Source organism: Sceloporus undulatus, chromosome 5 (genome assembly GCF_019175285.1).
Source record: "Sceloporus undulatus isolate JIND9_A2432 ecotype Alabama chromosome 5, SceUnd_v1.1, whole genome shotgun sequence".
In the NCBI taxonomy this organism is placed as follows: Eukaryota; Metazoa; Chordata; class Lepidosauria; order Squamata; family Phrynosomatidae; genus Sceloporus; species Sceloporus undulatus.
Genome location: NC_056526.1, coordinates 35,993,238 through 36,013,334, shown reverse-complemented (window position 1 = coordinate 36,013,334; position 20,097 = coordinate 35,993,238). Strand labels below are relative to the sequence as shown.

The 20,097-nt window shown below is 43.8% G+C and overlaps 2 protein-coding genes across 4 annotated transcripts in view; both read left to right on the top strand.

Moving 5' to 3' along the window:
- The window catches only part of FAM227A (family with sequence similarity 227 member A), a 410,174-nt gene that overhangs the window by 173,375 nt on the left and 216,702 nt on the right, over positions 1-20,097 (top strand). The gene's annotated exons all lie outside the window — the stretch shown is intronic.
- The window catches only part of NPTXR (neuronal pentraxin receptor), a 37,443-nt gene continuing 18,270 nt past the window's right edge, over positions 925-20,097 (top strand). The window contains exon 1 of the mRNA XM_042467656.1: positions 925-1,855. Within this exon, the coding sequence (XP_042323590.1) occupies positions 1,241-1,855 (615 nt within the window). The 5' untranslated portion in view covers positions 925-1,240. The remainder of the gene's footprint in view (positions 1,856-20,097) is intronic.

Sequence of the window (20,097 nt, the reverse complement as noted above, 5' to 3'; positions counted from 1 at the left end):
CTGTGGATGGAACATCTCCAAGACTCCCTATCCTCCATTGCTCTCCTTAGGTCCTGTACATTCACTCTATGACCTTCTTAACAGAGTTCATCCATCTGGCCTGCAGTCTTTTTCTTCATCCCTCTATCATTCCTAGCATTATTGTATTTTCCAATGAGCCCTGACTTCTCATCAAGTGGCCAAAGTACAACAACCTCAACTGGATTAATGACTTTCAGGGAGAGTTCAGGCTTGATTTGTCCTAGGACCCATCTGTTAAGCCCAAAAGTTTGTCTTTTGGGCTGTCCACAATATCCTCAGCATTTTTCTCCAGCACCACATCTTGAATGAACTGGCATCCCCAAATGCTGCAGGTGTCTCCTGAACAGCCTTGAGATCCTTTCCCCATGTCCTTCCTCCAGAAAAAATGCTCGCCTTGATTTTTTTTGTTTTTTAGAAGAACAGCAGCTTCTCCAAGGTAGACTGGAAAACACACTCTGTGTGTGTGTGTGTGTGTGTGTGTGTGCCTGTCTTTCTCTCTGTTTGGCTCTCTCTATATCTCTCCCTCTGTCTTTCTCTCTGTCTCACTCTGTCTGTCTCTCTGTATGTCTGTCTCTGTCTAGCTGTCTGTGTGTGTGTCTGCCATTCTCTCTGTCTCTCTGTCTGTCTGTCTGTCTCTGCTCTCTGTGTCTGACTTTCTCTGCCTGTCCCTGCCTTGCACTCTCTCTCTCTTTGGCTGTCTATCTCTGTCATTCTCTCTCTCTCTCTCTCTCTCTCTCTGTCTGCCTGGCTATGTCTTGTTCTGTATTGCTCTGTCTCTGTCTCTCTCTGTCTCTGTTATTCTCTCTGTCTGTCTATCTGCCCCCCCCCCTCTGCCTCTCTCTCTCTCTCTCTCTGTCCTTCCTTCCTTCCTTCCTTCCTTCCTTCCTTCCTTGCAGCCAGGAGAGGGTTAGGAGGGAGGCGTGGGCGTGGGCTCCGAGGGGAAGAGCCCGTGACGCGCCTCCTCTCTCCCTCCAATCGGCATATAATCCAGAGAGCCCTGGCTCCTTCCTCGGCTGCTGCTGGGTCTGCGAGGGGCCGAAAGGCAGCGCCTGTCCCTGGCTCTCTCTCTCTCTCTCCCTCTTGGCTTCCCTCCTGCTGCTGCTGCTGCTGCTGCTGCTGCTGCTGCCCCCCTCTTTCCCGGGGCCTGCCCCTTTTCTCTGCCCTCTGCCCCCCGGACGCTGCCACCCTGAAGTTTCTGGTGGTGCTGCTGGCCGCAGGGATGCTGGCTTTCCTTGGTGCAATCATCTGCATCATCGCGAGCGTCTACCCTGCGGCCAGCACCCGCAACGGCGCTCTCCAAGGTGCTGAAAACGGCTCCAGCGCCCCGGGCTCCCCGGCCGGGGCCCACGCCCTGCTGCCGGCCGAGAAGAGCCCCCTGGGGGCCCTGCACCACGGCGCCGCCGGCGAGGGGGACTCCCTGCTGGAGCTGCTGGCCAGCGCCCGGCCCCACCAGCCCCAGCACCCGCAGCTCTTCAGCCGCTTCCTCTGCACCCCTCTGCTGGCCTCCGAGTGCCCCCCGGAGGAGGGCGGCCCCCAGGGGGACACTCCGGCCGCCGCCCCCGAGGAGCTCCTCTTCCTCCAGAGCACCGCCCAGCAGCTCCGCCAGACGGCCCAGCAGCAGAAGGAGCAGATCCGCACCGACCAGGAGACCATCCGGGAGCTGACCACCAAGCTCAGCCGCTGCGAGAACGGCCTGGAGCTCACCTTCCAGGACAGCCCCTGGGGGGGCCACAGGCCGGACACCATGGGGGACCTGCCCTGGGACTCCCCAGCCATGATCCACGAGCTGGAGGAAGCCGTCCGGACCCTCAAGGACAGGATCGACAAGATCGAGGTAAACCTAGGGGAGACCTTCCCCAACTCAACTCTACCCAACCCTACCCTACCCAATCCAACTCAACTCAACTCTACCCAACCCTACCCTACCCAGCCCAACCCAACCTCCCTCTTTGCCCTGAAGGAATCAGGGCTACATTGACTCATAGACCAAAGCAACTACAGTATCCCTGGCATGGTCTACAATCATAGACCTTGACATGGCTTAGACTCATAGAGTTGGAAGAGACCTCAAGGGCTATCCAGTCCAACCCCATTCTGCCATGCAGGAAGACACAACCAAAATTTCTTCAACAGATAGCCATTCAGCCTCTGTTTAAAGACCTCCAAAGAAGGACATCTTGCAACTACAGTATCCCTGACATTTCCTACAATCATAGACCCTGATGTGGCTTAGACCAGTGGTCCCCAAGCTGTGCTCTTTAAGGGATTTTGGACTTCAGCTCCCAGAATCCCATACTATTGGCCAACTTGGCTGAGGCTTCTGGGAGCTGAAGTCCAAAATCTCTTAAAGGGCACAGTTTGGGGACCACTGGCTTAAACTCATAGAGTTGGAAGAGACCTCAAGGGCCATCCAGTAAACCTCATTCTGCCATGCAGGAAGACACAAGCAATGCAGATGGCCATCCAGCCTGTTTAAAGACTTCCAAAGAAGATCTTGCAACCACAGTTTCCCTGACATGGCCTTAAATCGTAGACTTTGACATGGCTTAGACTCATAGAGTTGGAGGAGACCTCAAGGGGCATCCAGTCAACCCCATTTTGCCATGCAGAAACTCACAATCAAAGCACTCCTGACAAATGGCTATCCAGCCTCTGTTTAAAGACCTCCAAAGAAGAAGACTCCACCACTCTCCAAGGGAGTGTGTGGTCCACTGTCAAACAGCTCTTACTGTCCGGCAGTTCTTTCTAATGTTTTTGATAGCTGGTAGCCCCTCATCCCTCCCCACCCCCATGCTTTTCCTCACCTTTTTACCGTGTGCCAATCTTGGAGTCTCCTCAGGGTGACCAGAGGTCTTCACCACAAAGGAGGACAAGGCACTGAAAATATAGGGCATTCAAAGGAAAGGGCATGACCAAAGAACAGTTCAAAACACTCCTAGATATATAAATTCATGTTTCTTAGTTATTCTCAAAATTGAGGTTTTTTTGGAAGAATGGTCCTGGGAAAGGAGGATGTCTGGTCACCCTGAGTCTCCTTCTTTGGAGGTTTTTAAACAGAACCTGGTTGGCCATCTGTGGGGTGCTTTGTGTGTTTTTGTATGGTACTTTTGTGTATTCTTGCATACACGTTGCATACGAGTGGGAAGAGTGGTCTCTTCCCACGTTATGATTCTATGATTCAATACACATTCGCTTTCCCTCTTTGGCATAATCACAGGTTACTATTACTCCATCATCTACAAGCATTTATTTACAAGCCTACACAGAGTGGGCCAGGCCAGGTGAGACTCACCCATGAATGGGAAAGCAAGGTCTGCTAGGAAAAGGGAACTGCAGACCACTTCTAGCATAATAAGGGAACAGATGGCAACTTCAACCTGATCAAATAAATTAACTTCAGGCTAGATGCCGCATTGAACATCATGGGCGCATGTTGCCTCAGTTGCACAGGCTGGTTCACCCTAACTTAACAGTGGTCCTCTTCATCCCATACCCAGCTTCTGCCAGCCTGCCTATTGACAACCATTCAAGATCAGCCCACGCAGAAAAATATAAATTATCCCCCCCACTTCAGCAAGAAAATGATATTTGTTTGTGGGCATTCCCTTTCCCCTTATCTTCTGCCCATAGGGATGTGGCAGGTTGTAATTGCATTTTAATAATTCATGCCATTAAAAGAAATTTAATCACAGCTGTGATGCATAGTTCTGGTAAATTGCAAGGCCTTAACTGATGACTGCCTGATTCTGGGATCTGAGGATGGAGGAATTGTTGGTAGATATATTGGTGTAGTGCTTTGGCTATTGGACTAGAACACTGGGAGATCAGAATTAAACTCCCCTTCCCCAGCCTGGCCATGGAAACCCGCTGGGTGACCTTAGGCAAGTCACACTCTCTCAGCCTCAGAGGAAGGCAAAGGCAAATCCTCTGTGAACAAATTCTGCCAAGAAAACTCTGCGATAGGTTTGCCTTAGGGTCACCATAAATCAGAAATGATTTGAAGGTACACAACAACAACACTAAATACACTTGACAGAATGTAAATCTTTGCCCTAGTACCCTCTATAAGCTGTCTCTCCTTACTGGAATACACATGGTACTTGTCACAGAAATAGACTATGTGTAGAAATATGCACGTTCGCAGATAAACAAGAAAGAAACCACATAAACAGAGACATCCTCGATACTTGAGTAACACTACCCCTCTTCCTATAGCAGCCACATGGTCCCAAGGCAATATAAAATCCTTGGAGAATATTTTATTTCCAGCCATGTTTTAATTAAGGCTCAAGGGACTGAGCTTTTATATTTTCAACTGAAATACTGTATGTTATGAAAAGAGCTAGTGGGCAGTTTGCATATTAGAGCTTCTGATAACAGAACTGGCCTGTGAAATCTGGTTTTGTATTAATTGATTCCAATTTGCTCATTTTGAACTAATTATTGCTTCCATTCCATGCAAGCCTGGTCTGGTCTCTGTGTTGTAAACTACTTGAAATACTTCTATTCTTATTTTCCTTCTGTGCTGTGTTGTATTATTACTACAAACAGCTCTTTAGAGTAATGAAGATAACAAAATAAATTCATGAAGATGGATCCAGTCATTCTTGCTCCTAGAGCAGACCTGTTCATATTGGGAGGTCTGTTACTGTCAGAGATATAATTGTACTCCACTGTAGTTTTCTACACAGCAGATATGAATTACTAGCTGGCTAGCATACTAGATAAATCTGGGTCTGTATATGTGTGTGTTCAGTTATAATATACAGACATTTATTAAAGTAAGAAATTATTTCAGATCTACATACATTCAAGAGACTGGCCGCAGGTCATTTGCTCTTCTCTCTTCTCAGTATTATTTTTTCTCATTGCACATCTCAGAATCCTTGCCCCAGATTTCTTCCCCTTGTCTGATTAGAAATGGATGAGAGGAGACAGCTACATCCAGTGTTTCCCTTGAGAAGCTCTTAGTGTGTTTAAATGAAAAGGGAAAGAGGAAAAGAAAGCTTGGACCTTCCTACCCCATAAATGTTTTTTGAGTAGTTGATGCTAAGGCTGGAGATTCTGTGCAAAGAGTACCACTGTGCATATTGGTGATTGTAAAACCCAAAAGAAGTCAGTTCCAGTCTCTGATTGTAGTCTGTTTATCAAATACAATTAGAAACACATGGTTGTTATATTGAAAAGATGGTTAAGCCTGAGGGCAGGGGCTGGCCTATTGACTAATTCTTGTGAGCTGCTCTGGAAGCATTGGATGAATTGACAAATGAGGTAGAAACACTTCATATGCATTTAACTACTCACAGTTTAGATTTCTAGGTACTCTGTAAAACAAACAACAGATAGCTGTAAGTATGCAGGAGGTGTATGCAACAGATACACAACTGCAGGAGAAAATCAACTCAAACTGGCCCTCACAGGTTCTCCATTTAGTGCTTTGACCAGAGCTTGGTATTCATGCCTGGGATGAAGCTGTGGCTGGTAACCTCAGGTTCTGGACCGCCTATGACCTTGTGTCTTGACAGAAGCTAGCAAAACACTGTGTATAACCTAGATTCCCATAACAAATCTGTAAAAGGTTTGAGTACCACTGAGTTACACTCTGTCATCTTGATGTAGGATCAAGGCCAGGAACTTTATGGATGTGATGCCCAACTTAAGGAGTTCTCTCCTCAGGGGAGCTCACCTGGGGCTGATGTTCATTTCCTGCCAGAATCAGATGAAAATCTTTCCATTTTCACATACTTTTAATTTTTAACCTACAGTGGAACTGTTTTAATTGCTCCATTTACCCTGCTGCTTATTGATTACTGTTCTTACTGTTGATCAGTACATCTCCGTTGTTTTTAACCTAATTTCTATAAGCTGCCCTAGTAATGGTGTTTTGACCTAGTGAAAATGGGGTATTTGAAGTCATCATAACATAAAGATGGAGTATATGCATTCATAAAATAACCTATTTTAAATTGTTTGTTTGAATCCAAGCTTCCAGGGATTCTGTTCACCCTACATACAGGAGAATGCATAATCAATGAAGAAACCCACAATAGAACGTGTTGAGCAACATGCTTCTTTCTTTTGGATTCCCTCTGGCTAAGCTATGAGCTTGACTGTAAGGATAGGTTTATTAAAATTTCAAGGCACAGAGAATGCCATATTTGTTTAATTATTAATACCAGGGCTTGGAATGTTTTTCAAAGTAATTCATTTCTGTTATTCATGCTGGGCTTTTTTTAAAAAGTATTTCGTTGTCATTACTCATTTTGTTGTTGTTTTATACCTTCATGTCATTCTGACCCTACCGTAGAGTTTTCTGAAGCTGAGAGTATGTGACTTGACCAAGGTAATCCAATGGGTTTACCACAGCTGAGCAAAGATTCAAACTCATGTCTCCAGAGTCATCCAATGCTCAAATCACTGTGCCATGCTGGCTCCTTACAATGTTGAAAGATAATGCATTGTGCATTACACTCATTAGCTTTTCCCCCCTCCTTAACTTTTATTAATTAAAGAAAAACACCTTAAGATTAGGGGTAGCTGGTGGACCTGTTGCTATGAGGAAACTGAATGCTTTTGGTTTTACAGTTACTCCTTCCATAGCTACTCTGGGTTACTGTCATTCACTGACTCAGTGAATCCATACCAGGTTTTAATTAAGGCTTTAAAGAGTGTTCTCCAAAATATTGAGTCCTATTGCTAAATAGATTCAGCATCTTGGGTTGGTCCTTTAATTTTAGCCAAAACCTGGAATGAATTCACCACCCTACATATATGGGAGCCACTAGCTGCTACTGTTGTGCAAAAGCTGTCCAGATGCTGTACCCTATTCCTGACAGAGATGCAGTACTGAGAGAGCTCCCAAACTCCCTGAAGTGTCTGTAAAACCAAGAAGAGATTCACTGCCCCTGTGCGGACAGATCCACTGGCCACCCTTGCTCAGAACTGGTAAGAATATAACTGAAAGCTTTTTACAAATCTAACCAAAATGTTGCTAAAATGCCCAGACGTCCCCTTAAAATATAACCTACTTGTTTCACTCGTAAAATCCTCTTAAAATGTAATTTGTTTGTTACACCAATAACAGCCCCTGATGCCTTTCTTTTGAAATATAACTTTGGCTGCAGCCAAGTTGCAGAATTAATTCAGTGTGAGGCCGCTTTAACTGCCATGGATCAATGCTATGGATTTCTTTGATGCAAGTTATCAGTTCTTTGTTTGGTGAGATATTTAGCATTCTCTATCAGTACAGGCTGTCTCTCAGTTTGCCACAACAAACTACAAATCTCAGCATTCCATAGATGGGAGCCATGGCAGTTAAAGTGGTGTCAAACTGCATTAATTCTGCAGTGGGGCAGTGTCCTTAAATGCTGCCATCACCAGTTAATTCTACAGATATCTACATATCCGAGCTCTGACATTTTCTATCAGTCATCCCAATCCTGCATCAAAACTTTGAGCAGGAAGTTTATACACCTTCTCTCTTATTGTGTTTGTGTTTTGTGACACTCCTATTACAATCCTAGCTTTCAGACCATTGAATTGCACTGGCTGTCTCGTGGAGCTGTCTTTTTGACAACAAAGCAGTAAAAAAATGTCCCCAACAGCTGCTAAGGGACACCGCTGACAGACTTGTGCTTTCCTATAGCACTCTCACACATAAGCCCTTACTGTCAGACATGGCCCCAGAGTTCATTTGCTGAATTTGTCTCCAAGACATCTAGAAGAATGCTGATGACATGCACAATAGACACGCACTCCAGAGAATATCCCTCATACTCTGTGCTGATTTGGCTAGTGATCTGGGGATTTCTTGTCCTCTTCCTCCTTACAACACTAGCCTATTCATCTTGAGTCAAACTGTCAGTGAAGCCTATTTCCATGTAAGAGTGCATAAGGTTTTAGGTTGAATGAAACAGCAGAAGCACATCCACATCCACATGCAGCTATATTACTCTTATTTTATAGAAATGAGGGACAGCTTGTATGCACATGTTGGTTTAGAAATGTTGCTCTGAGATTATCCATGAACTACTGAGAAGTCTTTTGGCATCATAGTGTGATGCAGCAGCTAAAAGAGCTAATGCGATTCTGGGCTGCTTCAATAGAGAAGTAATAGTACCATTCTATTCTGCTTTGGTCAGGCCTCACCTGGAATACTGTGTCCAGTTTTGGGCACCACAATTCAAAGAGGATGTTGACAAACTGGAGCATGTCCAAAGGATGGCGACCAAAACAGTGAAAGGTCTGAGAACCATGCCTTATGAGGAGCAGCTTCAGGAGCTGGGTATGTTTAGCCTGGAAAAGAGAAGGTTAAGAGGTGATATGAGAGCCATTTGAAGGGGTGTCATATTGAGGAGGGAGCAAGCTTGTTTTCTGCTGCTCCAGAGACTAGGACACAGGGAAATGGATTCAAAGAGATTCTTCCTCAAAATTAGGAAGAACGTCCTGACAGGAAGAACTGTTCAGCAGTGGAACACAGTCCCTTGGAGAGTGATGGTTTCTCTGTCCATGGAGTGTTTTAAACAGAGGCTGGACTGCCATCTGTCAGGGGTACTTCAATTGTGAGTTCTTGCATGGCAAGGAGTATGGACTGGATGTCCCTGAGGTCTCTTCCAACTCTATAATTCTATGATTTACTGACTGTAGTACCCATTGTTGGTTGGGAGATCATTTAAAAAGGTAAAACTCCTCTGGAGGATAACTACCTCTCTCCTTGAGTGCTCAAACATTCTTAATATTGCATATTAGTCTCAGTTGCCCTTGTGAGAGCATGGGGCTCCCAGTGAGCTACCAAATCCACTACTCTGTATGCATGAAAAAAATAATTAGCATGTCTCCTAGGGCTTTCCCAAAGTGATTTTTTTCGTGTGCCACATGGCTTATATGTTAAGTCCCAAATATCTCCAAATCTGCTCAAAATCTGCCCAGCTATGCAGTGAGAGACAGAAAAATATTTCTTTATACAGTTTTAAAAACATTGTTTGTAAAACACAAGTGATCAAAGTCTTTCAAATGATTTTGTGCCACACAACTCAGTATTCATGACATCAAGAACTGATGTGCACCTTGTGCTTGCCCCGTGAGTTTCGTGTCATTCATGACATTAATCAGATCCCAAATTTTGTGAAAGTTCACTAGACATTTTCCCACAGTGCTTCGGGTCACTTTGAAGATATGCTGTTTAAATTATGCATGCATCCTAAGAGTCCGGAAGCCTTGTCAAAGCCACGATCCAGTACTAAGGACTGGAGCGCAGCTTTGGTGCAGCTTCTGGCCTCTTAATATGCTTGTGTCATTTAAACAGCATGCCTCCAAAGTGACCCAAAGCAGCTTTATTTTGACCTGTCTGTTCAGGCCCTGTGTTACAACATTTTAAAAATTATTTGGAGCATACAGTTGAAAATGATATAAAGTAATGTTTAAAAAAAGTACGCATATAATTAAAATGGTACAGCATCCTCACAAAAGCACCCTCTTAAAAGCCCTTTTTTAAAAAAACCTGGAGTTCTCAAAAGCCCATCAGAATAAAAAAGTATTTGTTTGCCAGTGGAAGGACTGCAAGGAGGGGGATTTTCTAGCCTCCCCAAAAGGAGAGCTCCAGAACTTGGGGCAGCCAGCAAGAAAGTATGCAGTTAAGTCAGTTTTCTGCACCAGTGCAATTTTCATCCCATTGTTGTTGTGTGATTTCAAGTCAACTTATAGGACCCTAAAGCAAACCTATCTGAAGCTAAGAGTATGTGACTTGCCCAAGGACACCCGGTGGGTTTCCATGATCAAGTGCCGATTCAAATCCTAGTCTCCAGACTCATAGTCCAAGCCTCAAATCACTATGCCACACTGGCTCCTTTTTCATCCCATACTTGCTGCATTTGCTGTACAGACTGGAATTGGTCTGCCTCCTGGCAGTTCTGGAGCTGCAGGCTGAGAAGCGTAGGGACATCAGTAGGACAAACTCTGCTTCTCTCTTTCATTTGCTGTAGCACCAACAATTACATGTGTCTCCAGTTTGAAACCTGCTTGCAAGATAAGTGGGAGAATGACACTAGTGTTTTGGGTGCTCTTTTGGAAAGGTTACCTCTTTGGACTGCACCACCCAGCCACTATATGAAGGTTTGATCTAAAAATAATAATAATAACTTGACCAAGTTTCACCTTTCCAAGTGCCCGACACAATTGTCTGACTGAATGTTTGTTTCTTCCTTTATTTTTTTAAAAGACTGACCCTTCTTTTCCAGAGAGCCAGAATAGTGTAGTGTTTTAAGTGCTGGATTACAAAGTTGGAGATCAGAGTTCAACATTGAACAAGCAAGCCACACTCTCTCAACATTAGAGGAAGGCAATGATAAACGTTCTTTGAACAAATCTTGCCAAGAAACCCCCATGATAGATTATGGTTGCCATAAGTCAAAAATGGCCTGAAGGCACACAACAACACACACACACCGCATTGACTTGTCGCCCAGCGATACAAGATGGTAGCCTTCCTGACTGACAGCATTGTGCAAATCTGGCTTCTAAAATCTGGTTGCACATCTGCAGTGAGTTTGTTTCCACAATCTGTTCACTGTTGCATGTGTATAAGCCCTGCCATTAGGCAGAATGAGGCAGCTGCTACAGGCACCGGATTTGGATTTCATGAAAGGCTAGCAAATTACTTGTTATTTACTATGTTGTTATTGTATTTTAATGCCAGGGAAGGGTCATATCTATGCCTGTGGATTTTTTGGTTCATGTGCCAAAATACCTTGGCTAGCTTTGGGTGCTATGTGCCTTATTTGGTAGGGCGGAAGAGAGCCAAGTGTTGCCTGAGGCAGCAAAATGTTTAGTCTGTCTGTACACAAACCTGTCAGCTTCTCTCCTTGGGCCAAAGTTTGCTGCTACTATCCAGATTGAATCCCTGCTTGGTACTTTCCGGTTAGGTCTTGACATAATTTAATAAACTTCTGTGTTTATTCCTGGTTTTCATAACATACTGGTGAAAACAAAGCTTAGGTGGTTATAATGTTCTGGTGGTGGCAGTGAGGTGGAGCTGGATTTAAATCATGCTTACAGTAGAATGAAAAAAATCAGCAGGACTGAAGTTAATTGAGACAAACACATCTGTTACTTCAGTGGGTCTAAGTTTTATGTTGGAGCCAGCATGGTGAAGTGAAGACCAGGGTTTGAATACCTACTGTGTCACCTCAGGCAAGTCACACATTCTCAGCCTCAGAGGAATCCAATGGCAAACCTCATTCTAAACAAATTTTGCCAAGGAAACCCATGGTAGTTTCACTTTAGGGAAACAACTTGAAAGCACACAAGAGTTAGATGGACTCTCTGGAATGGGAATTCTAAATACCTTTCCTTAAATTGCAAATCCCAGGATTCCATAGGATGCAGCAAGGGAAGTTGAAGTGGAATCGTAGTGCTATAACTGTAGAGCCTGAAAAGGCCATACATGTCAGGAGTGCTACAATTGTGTAGTGTGAAAGGGCCCATAATGATAGTGGAGGGAGAAATGGAGGCAGTGGAGGAGCCTTGAGCAGTGAGCATTTGTCGCTCCTCCTCTTCCGTTGCCTTACTTCCTCCTCAGGGAAACAGCTACGGGAAAGGGCCAGCACCAGGTACAGTTGCACCAGGCCCTACACACCTTCCCCAGAGTGCGAAGAGGGCCCAAATGGATGTCATACCTCCTCTGGGGTATCATCTGGTGTGGTCTGCACCCCCAAGAATGCCTCAGTTATGCCACTGCATAATGGTTATTCCAGCTACTGGAGGAAGCTCTGCATGCAAAGACTGGGAAAGGAGGCATCTTGTATGTTTCACAAGATTCATTATAAATCAATAAAGCTCCATGCAAGTTGAGCAGGAGCTCCTGAGACAGCCCTCTTTATCATATGTGAATTTGCTAAAGGCTTAGCAGCTGCTGTGAGGTTATGAGTTTCTTGATGTCTTGGCAACTGAGGGCTTTTGATCTCCTTATATAAAGTGTGTATGGCTGTTTGACAATGAATGAAATTAATTGAATCTAAGTAGACTCACACACTGCAACAGCATTGGGGTTCTTCCCTCCCCATACAAACACACAAACATGTACACACACACACACACCATTTCCTCCCCACTCCAGACACTGACATTTCACATGATTAATATTACCTGGCATATTTCAATCTTTTTGATCACTCAGGAGCCCAGAAGCGTAAGCAAACTCTCGCACCCCGCCCTCGCTTCAGCAGATGGGAAATTATGAGCTCATCCAACAGCTTTTAAATCTGTGTTCTGAACATTTCCCTCCCCCCCCACTTTCCAAATATTCTCTGATAAATACCACCCACTCCCCATTGCTTTCAATAAGGTTATGGGAGAAAGAGAGGCTTCAGGCAGGCTGTTAAAATTCCCTGACAATTTACAGAGCAACCTTCCCTTAGGGTGAAATATCTGACACATGTCGCTCCCCATCAAAAGGTAAAGCAGAGAAAACCCAAACTCTGTAATTCTCAGGCTTTAGGAATTCCCCACAACAGCAACAACTGGCTAAAGTGTGAGCAAGTAAGCTACTAAGGAAGGTTGAAAGCAGAATATATATTGATAAGGAGCTTAAACTTAGAGCCCGAACAGACAGGCCAAAATAAAACTGCTTCGGGTCATTTTGGAGGTACAGTATGCTGTTTAAGTGATGCATCCTAAGAGTCTGAAAGCTGCGCCAAAGCCACACTCCAGTCCTAAGGACTGGAGCGCCGCTTTGGTGCAGCTTCTGGCCTCTTAATATGCATGTGTCATTTAAACAGCATACCTCCAAAGTGACCTGAAGCAGCTTTATTTTGGCCTATCTGTTCGGACCCTTAGGCTGGTGCCACACTGCAGCACTAATGGAGTTTGACACCTGTTTAATTGCCATGGGTCTATCCTGTGGAATTCTAGGATTTGTAATTTGTTATGGCACCAGAACTCCCTGACAGAAAAGATGAAAGAAGGCCTTGAAAAAGTCTCTCTCAGTCTCACCCACACACTTCATTCATTATTCACTCACACCCACACACTTCCTACTTCCCCCTTTCTCAGAATTTACACAAGTTTAAATTTTTGAACCAGACCTCCCAGTGCTGACTTGGTGTCATATTCAAAAGGTAATGTTTCCAAGCTCTGAAAAGGGTGATGGGTTTTGTTTTGTTTTTATCATGAGCACAGGCGTATTTATTTATTTATTTAAAATACTTTTTGTCCCACCCTTATCTCATGAGAACTTAGGGAAACAAACAGATAAAACAATACAACTCATTCCAAATTAAAATCAATAAATAATTTAAACAAGATTTAAATAATCATATTAAACCATTCAAACAAGCTTCAAAAAGCTTAAAAATTAGATTCCAAAGTCTTTTTTTTTAAAAAAAATTAAAATCCTTATTGTAACCTTGCAGTAAAAAGAAACCAACAGTGGTGCCACTCAGGACATAGCCAACGTCTTGTCTGTAGTTTTCTGAGAACCTCCAGTATTTGTATTTAATTTATATATTTAATTTATATCGCACCTTTCTTCCAGGACAGGATTAAATACATCCTATCAGGCTGCCGAACATACAAGTTTTTACCTTTCTATTACAGCTCTATGTATGTTGTGTAAATTCCTAAGATCTCCTTGTAGGTCACTGCACTAACTAGGGACCTTATCACACATGGGGGGGTTTGCAGCTCAGATCCGCAGTCACTCCTGTTCTAGCAATGCAAAGTGTGATTTTTTTTACACCAGATCCAGAGTCACTCCTGTCTAGCAATGTGAATTAAGGTTAAAACGTGATGTTTTACCACACCTGGTTGCCTTTCTGTTGCCCTTCCGAATTGAGGGGGAAAAGAAGTCAGTTCGATTCCAAGCAAGTCACATGATGTGGATTCAAGCAAAGCAGAGTGAGTGCACATTGTATTACCACACCAGAGCATACTTTGAGGGTTCAACGATTCAAATCGGCACCTTTGCATATGCTCAGTGGGGCTCTGGATGCTGCCCTCCTTCCCTGCCCCCTCCTTAGCTGTTATCCTTCATTGGGGTCTAGGAGAAGGCAGGGGATGATGGGATAGGTCGGTGGGGCCAGGATCGGGAGGTAGGGGCAGTCAGAGGATGATGGGATAGGTCGCTAGGACCAGGATCGGGAGGCAGGGGCAGTCAGAGGATGATGGGATAGGTCACCAGGGCCAGGATCGGGAGGCAGGGGCAGTCAGAGGATGGTGGGATAGGTCGCTGGGGCCAGGATTGGGAGGCAGGGGAAGGCAGGGGATGATGGGAATGATGGGATGGGTTGCAGGGTGGCAGAGGGGGTGAGATGGCATGAAGGAGGAGGAGGGGAATGAAGGATCAGGATGCAGGGGGCCAAGTGGGGTGGCATTGGAGTGGTTTTCCACACTAGACCAATTCGCAATGCAATTGAAGTGAGCTTGGAAGCGAATTCTGTGAAGTCACTTTTTTACTGGTTTTACCAAAATGAGGGGTCACTTTGGAAACACTGCTGAAGTGCCTCACAAGGAGCTCCCATAGAAATCAATGGAGTCTGATAACACATTCACTTTACGACGTGAAACCACATTGTTGGAAGTGCAGTCACGTTGAAAATGAGCTGGAACTGGGCCAAAAAGCCACCCAAAAGCTCCGTGTGATATACTCCTAGCTCAAGCTTTATGATTAGGGTTAGACTGCAAGACACAGTCAGAGCATCCACTTTGGGCTGTAAATATGAGTAAAGCAACATTTGCCAGTCTTCTGCCTGGGAGTCACATACACTCTCAACCCTTCTTTCAGATGTCCTTTGCAAAAGTGATCTGCTCCTTCCCTAGCAGCCAGATTGATTTTGAAATGGAAGAAGAAAGAGGAACAAAATAGCAGGGAGACAGTCCTCCCCTCCCCCCAAAAAAACACACACACAGAGCGAAAAGAGTTGTCTACTTTTGGCTGACTCCCCTGCATTTAGAAGAAAGTTGAAAAATACAACCACTGCACATTAAAGAGGAGTGCTCAGACTTGAGTGGTCTTAATGTAGTGTGGAAAAGTAGGACTCATCAGAGGCACAGCCTTGCTTTTTCTCATCTCTTTGGCCTCAGGAAGGAATTAAAGGCAGCTGCTGACTGCAGTTAAGAAAGCAGCCGAAGCCAATAAAAGACCACTGACAGGCTCTGAAGGATAGAAGCTGCAGTAGAAATTGTGTTTTCTTTGGACTTGTGTTGCAAGGCAACGAAGTGCTGTTATCCCAGATTTATGCAGCTGCTTCTCTGAGGCTTTCTCTAGCTTCTAGTGTTGAGAGAATATGCCCAAGAGAATTGTAAGCTAAGAGAGACTTGAAAGGAGCTCTACCAAATGGGGAAAGGTCAGCCGGTTGACAAGGGCTGCATCCGCACTGCAGAAATAATCCAATTTCACACCACTTTTAATTGCCAAGGCTCAATATTATGGAATTCTGAGATTGGTAGTTTTGTGAGCCATTTAGCCTTTTCTGTCAGAGAGCTTGGTGCCACAACAATTTACAAACCCCAGAATTCCATAGGACTGAGCCATGGCAATTAAAGCAGTGTGAAACTGGATTATTTCTGCAGTGCAAATGCAGACTAGGAGTGGCTGGTGTGAAGTTTCCTTTCTCATCTTCTCCATCCCCTTCTCTTCATTAGTTTATTTATGTTCTGCATACTTCTTGAGACTCTAAATTCTCTGCCTCTCCTCTCCTGGGTGCCTCATCCTGCAGCTACTTACTACTGTCTTATCAAGGGCCTTATCTTAAGACCACTTACATTTATATCACAGAAGTGCCTCTTGCTGCTACTTTCACCAGTACATTGTCCAGTTGTCTATCTGACGATTCCCTAAACCTAAAATAAAGCCTCTTCTCCCCACATGAGTAGCATTGGGTTTGACTGAAAGAGCATGCAAACTGAGAGTATATGTGTGTCACATGGAAGCTACAACCTCCACCACAGTAGTTAACAAATATCCAAAGCCACATTATTGGGGAAAGTTGATAAAGTTTCTCACTTTTGGTTACCAATGGTAAGTCATTTCTGGTGGCATAACATGAATGTTTGGAGTGTGTAAGATACAAATCTTGTTCATCTTTTTGGCCACATCAGAACACAGAACAATAGAGAATAGTGTTCTAAAGAAATATTCAAAGGAATACAGGAGAAAAAGAGAAAGGAAGGAAGGAACATAAATGTTAAAGGAGACAGGACTTCACTTTGTAAAGAGTATGGAAAGTCAACATGATAAATTATAGCGACAGAAAATGAAAAGAGTGGAGAGAGAGCAAATCCTTTCATTATTCAGTGGAGGACAGATCGTCTTGACGGTTACAGCAGTAACAAAAGCTATAATCCTTTCTTCTATTAACAGATGGAGTCATACATGAGAACAAGGATGTGACATTTAAATCCAGAACTAGAACAATCAAAGGGTGCAGCAGACAGTATCTCTGCACCCTTGTCAAAACCAGGCAGAGTCAATGGATTAAAAAACCTTTCCAGTCGCTTGGTGACATCAATAGAAAGAAAGGAAGGAAGGAAGGAAGGAAGGAAGGAAGAAAGAAAGAAAGAAAAGTCCAAACCCCTTGTATGCAACAGAACTGAAACATCCACAAATATAAAGCTCTTATCAGAAACCATGCTCTCTCAATTCCCAATGAGGGGAATGACTTTTCATCTTTTTCTCACCCATCCCTTTCACTGTTCAGTTCTCCCAATGTTCTCCCTTTATTGTGGCGGCCTACATTCTCTAGCGGCTAGAGTCTAGCCACATAGCATTTGAACAGGCCACCACTTGGTACAGTGCATCTGTTGCGAGGAATAATGAAGAGTGAGGGCAGACAAATGAAAAGCAAAGGGAAGAGATGACTAGAGAAGTGAGAGTACTCCCCGTGGTTACCTATTTATTAAATACCGTGTGGAATAGCCTCTCAGAGACACAGCTGGCATCTCTGAGTTGAGAAAATTAAAACCAGAACAGTGATGTGCACCAAAGAAAGCACTCCAGAGTTCAATCCTGCTGGGTGGGAACCGATGACCCTAACTAATCTTTCTCTTCCATCATTAGCACCTATGATTCAATTACAGCAAATGTAATTGAAGCATCTTCCATTTTGCTTCCCTGCAGAGGAATGAGATGGAAAAAAGACACAGCAGGGTGATGGAGCACAGTGGAGCCCTCTTCTCATCTCCCGAGGAAGCATTTCCCTGTGCCAATTCTCTCATCTCACAAAAATCGTGATCGGAGCACTTTCATTTTGCATAATACACACAGCAGTGACAAGTCAGTTCTCTTGGTAGCAATGGAACTTCCATCATTTTGGAAGAGAAAAAAGTCTTTTTAATAATCATGAAAGAACCATGGTTATCTGAATCAGTGGGATCAAAATTAATGCCAGATTCCCTGCCTAAGCACAATCATAGCAAAACAGAATTGGAAGGGAACAGATGATCTCATTGCATCCAGCCCTCATTAACTGAAAGCTTGCACGTCTTTATTCATATAATGTCATACAAGACAGAGACCTATCTTAGCAGGAGATTCTATCCCCCCCCCCACTTTCATTCTTTCCTTCACCTAACAGTTGGGATCAAGAGAACTGGCTCATACATTAGTGCTGGCACAAATATCGGCTCATGAGCAGTCATCTACTTGCGCAATGAGCAGCATAATGTCAGAGAAATGGATTCGTGTGTGATCGTGGCAGGATTGCTTTAAGTTCCTCATTATTAATTTATGTCTTCCCAGACTGAGCTCTGGTGTGAAAAATAGCTTCTAGTGCTAAGTAAATAAATTGTGATGCTGAGTTCTGGAAGTGCAGTGAGAGGGCTGCCATAGCCTTCTTAGTGAATGGCTATAGCAGCTGTCACGATCTGTAGCCACCCCTATCTCATCTGCAAATGAGAGGTCCCACTTCCCCAGAGCATTAAGACTCAAGGCTCACATCTCACATATTCTGGTATGTCTTGCCTCAGTTGGACATGGTCTGAGATAGTTTTATGCTGATAAAGCAAATTATATATTATTTTGATAGGAGCTAAATACCTTAAAGGCATCAGACCTATCTGAGTATTGAAGCTAAGCAGGCCTGGCTAGTACAGCCATGTCCACGGATTCTTTATGTAAGGATTCAAGCATCCATGTCTTGAAAATATTCCACATATATATAAAGAAATCTTGATGTTGCTATTTTGTATAAGGGATACCATTTTACTATCCATTGTGTTTAATGGGACATGAACAACCTTGGATTTTGGTATCCATAGGAGGATACCCAACTCCTGGAATCAAACCCCACCAGATACCAAGGGTCCACTGTATTTGGATGGGATCCCGCCAATGAATACCAGATACTGTAAGATATATTTCAGAGGAAGAAACTGGCAAAACCACCTCTGAATATTCCTAGCCTTAAAAAAAAAAACTACAAAATTTATGGAGTCACCATAAGTCAACAGGTGAATTGAAGGCACATGCACATGCACACATTTACCTGTATGGGAACTTGCCTAGGAACCTGCAAGTTGATCTGGATATAAGTGCAATGAGTAAAGAAGCTTCCAATACACATTTCCCAACACACTTACATAATCAATTGTGTACATGTTACACACAATGTTATTGTCAATTGCGGACAAGTCAATGTTGACTTATGGTGATCCTATGAATGGGAGACCTCCAAGCCACCCTATCATCAATGGCCCTTCTCAGGTCTTGCAGATGTAGAGCCGTGGCTTCCTTGATTGAGTCTATCCATTTGAAATGTGGTCTTCCTCTTTCCCTATTGCCTTCTACTCTAGCAAGCATTATTACCTGTTCTAGTATGTCTTCTGCTGATATGTCCAAAGTACAACAGTCTCAGTTTAGTCATCTTGTCTTCTACACACAATATACCACTTGCCAAAAAGAAAAAAAGAAAAAAAGTGAACATTCCCTTCTTTTGCATGAACACTGAGAGCTGCTTCACAATTTACAGCAAATATATGATTCTGTTTGTTCACCATGTTTCTCGGTGCCAAATATATGGAGGAAAAGCATGTGATAAGAGAATGTCATAAAGATGTAGATGAGATGAAGCATATTTTAGATACTGGCTTCATTTCTTGTTTGTTGAATAATCACCATGGATACAGATAATAGGCAAGCAGGATTTTTATTCTTGTGTGAAGTAGCCCCCCAAGACTCAGGACTCTGAGACTGGAATCCTATTAGTGAAATACACATGTGTTTGGTTTTGGATAGGGCACAGGGTGCTGTTCTGTTGCCTTTTGCATACCATTGAAAACCTCCCCCACAGCAACCTTCAACTGCAAAAAAGACACTTGCTTTACTAGCGGAGACGAGAGAATCAATTTCAGTGATGAAGATGTGTCTTCTCTGGTTTCTGTGGGGAAAGATACGGAGGACTCACTATATTCCTCCCATGGAGTTCAGACCAGCTGTACAGGATGGGAAGAGAACAGAATTTCACAAATAGAGCATTGTGCTCCTCCTGGTTGATATAGGACCTTGTCCTGAGGAAGTTAGAGTTATGGTTCACACATGAGCCCATGAAGGACATTCAGTCTTCACATGATCAAAAGCTGCTGGACTGTAACTGATATAGATTTTAAGAGCCACCACAAAGTGCAGCCAAGTGTTTCTTTCCATCGCTCTCTTTGCACTGTCACTTTCTTGTTTTCTTTTTCCTCTTCCTGTTCCTCCTCCTACTTCTTCCTCCCATGGAGAGAATGTGTGCTAAGAGGAGAAGAAGCCAGGCACTGGCAGAGAGGATGAGTGAGTGTGAATTGGGGGCAGCACAGAAACAGGGCTGGAAGGCAGCTCTCTGTGAAATGTCTGTAGTGACTTATCAGAACTTATCCGGCTGCTATAGCCATTCATTGGCTGTAGCTGAAGCAACAGATTATGTATGAGTACGTGTAGGGGGAAAAAGAGCATAGATGTCAGTTTTAGACACTCAGACTATCACTGTGTAGAGCTCCATAATTACATAGTTATTCCAGGCCTCTACTAAAAAACACAGGTTGGACACCCATAAAAAGAATAGTAGCAACTCTGTGAGCTGCAGAGGCATCACTAGGGGGATGATGATG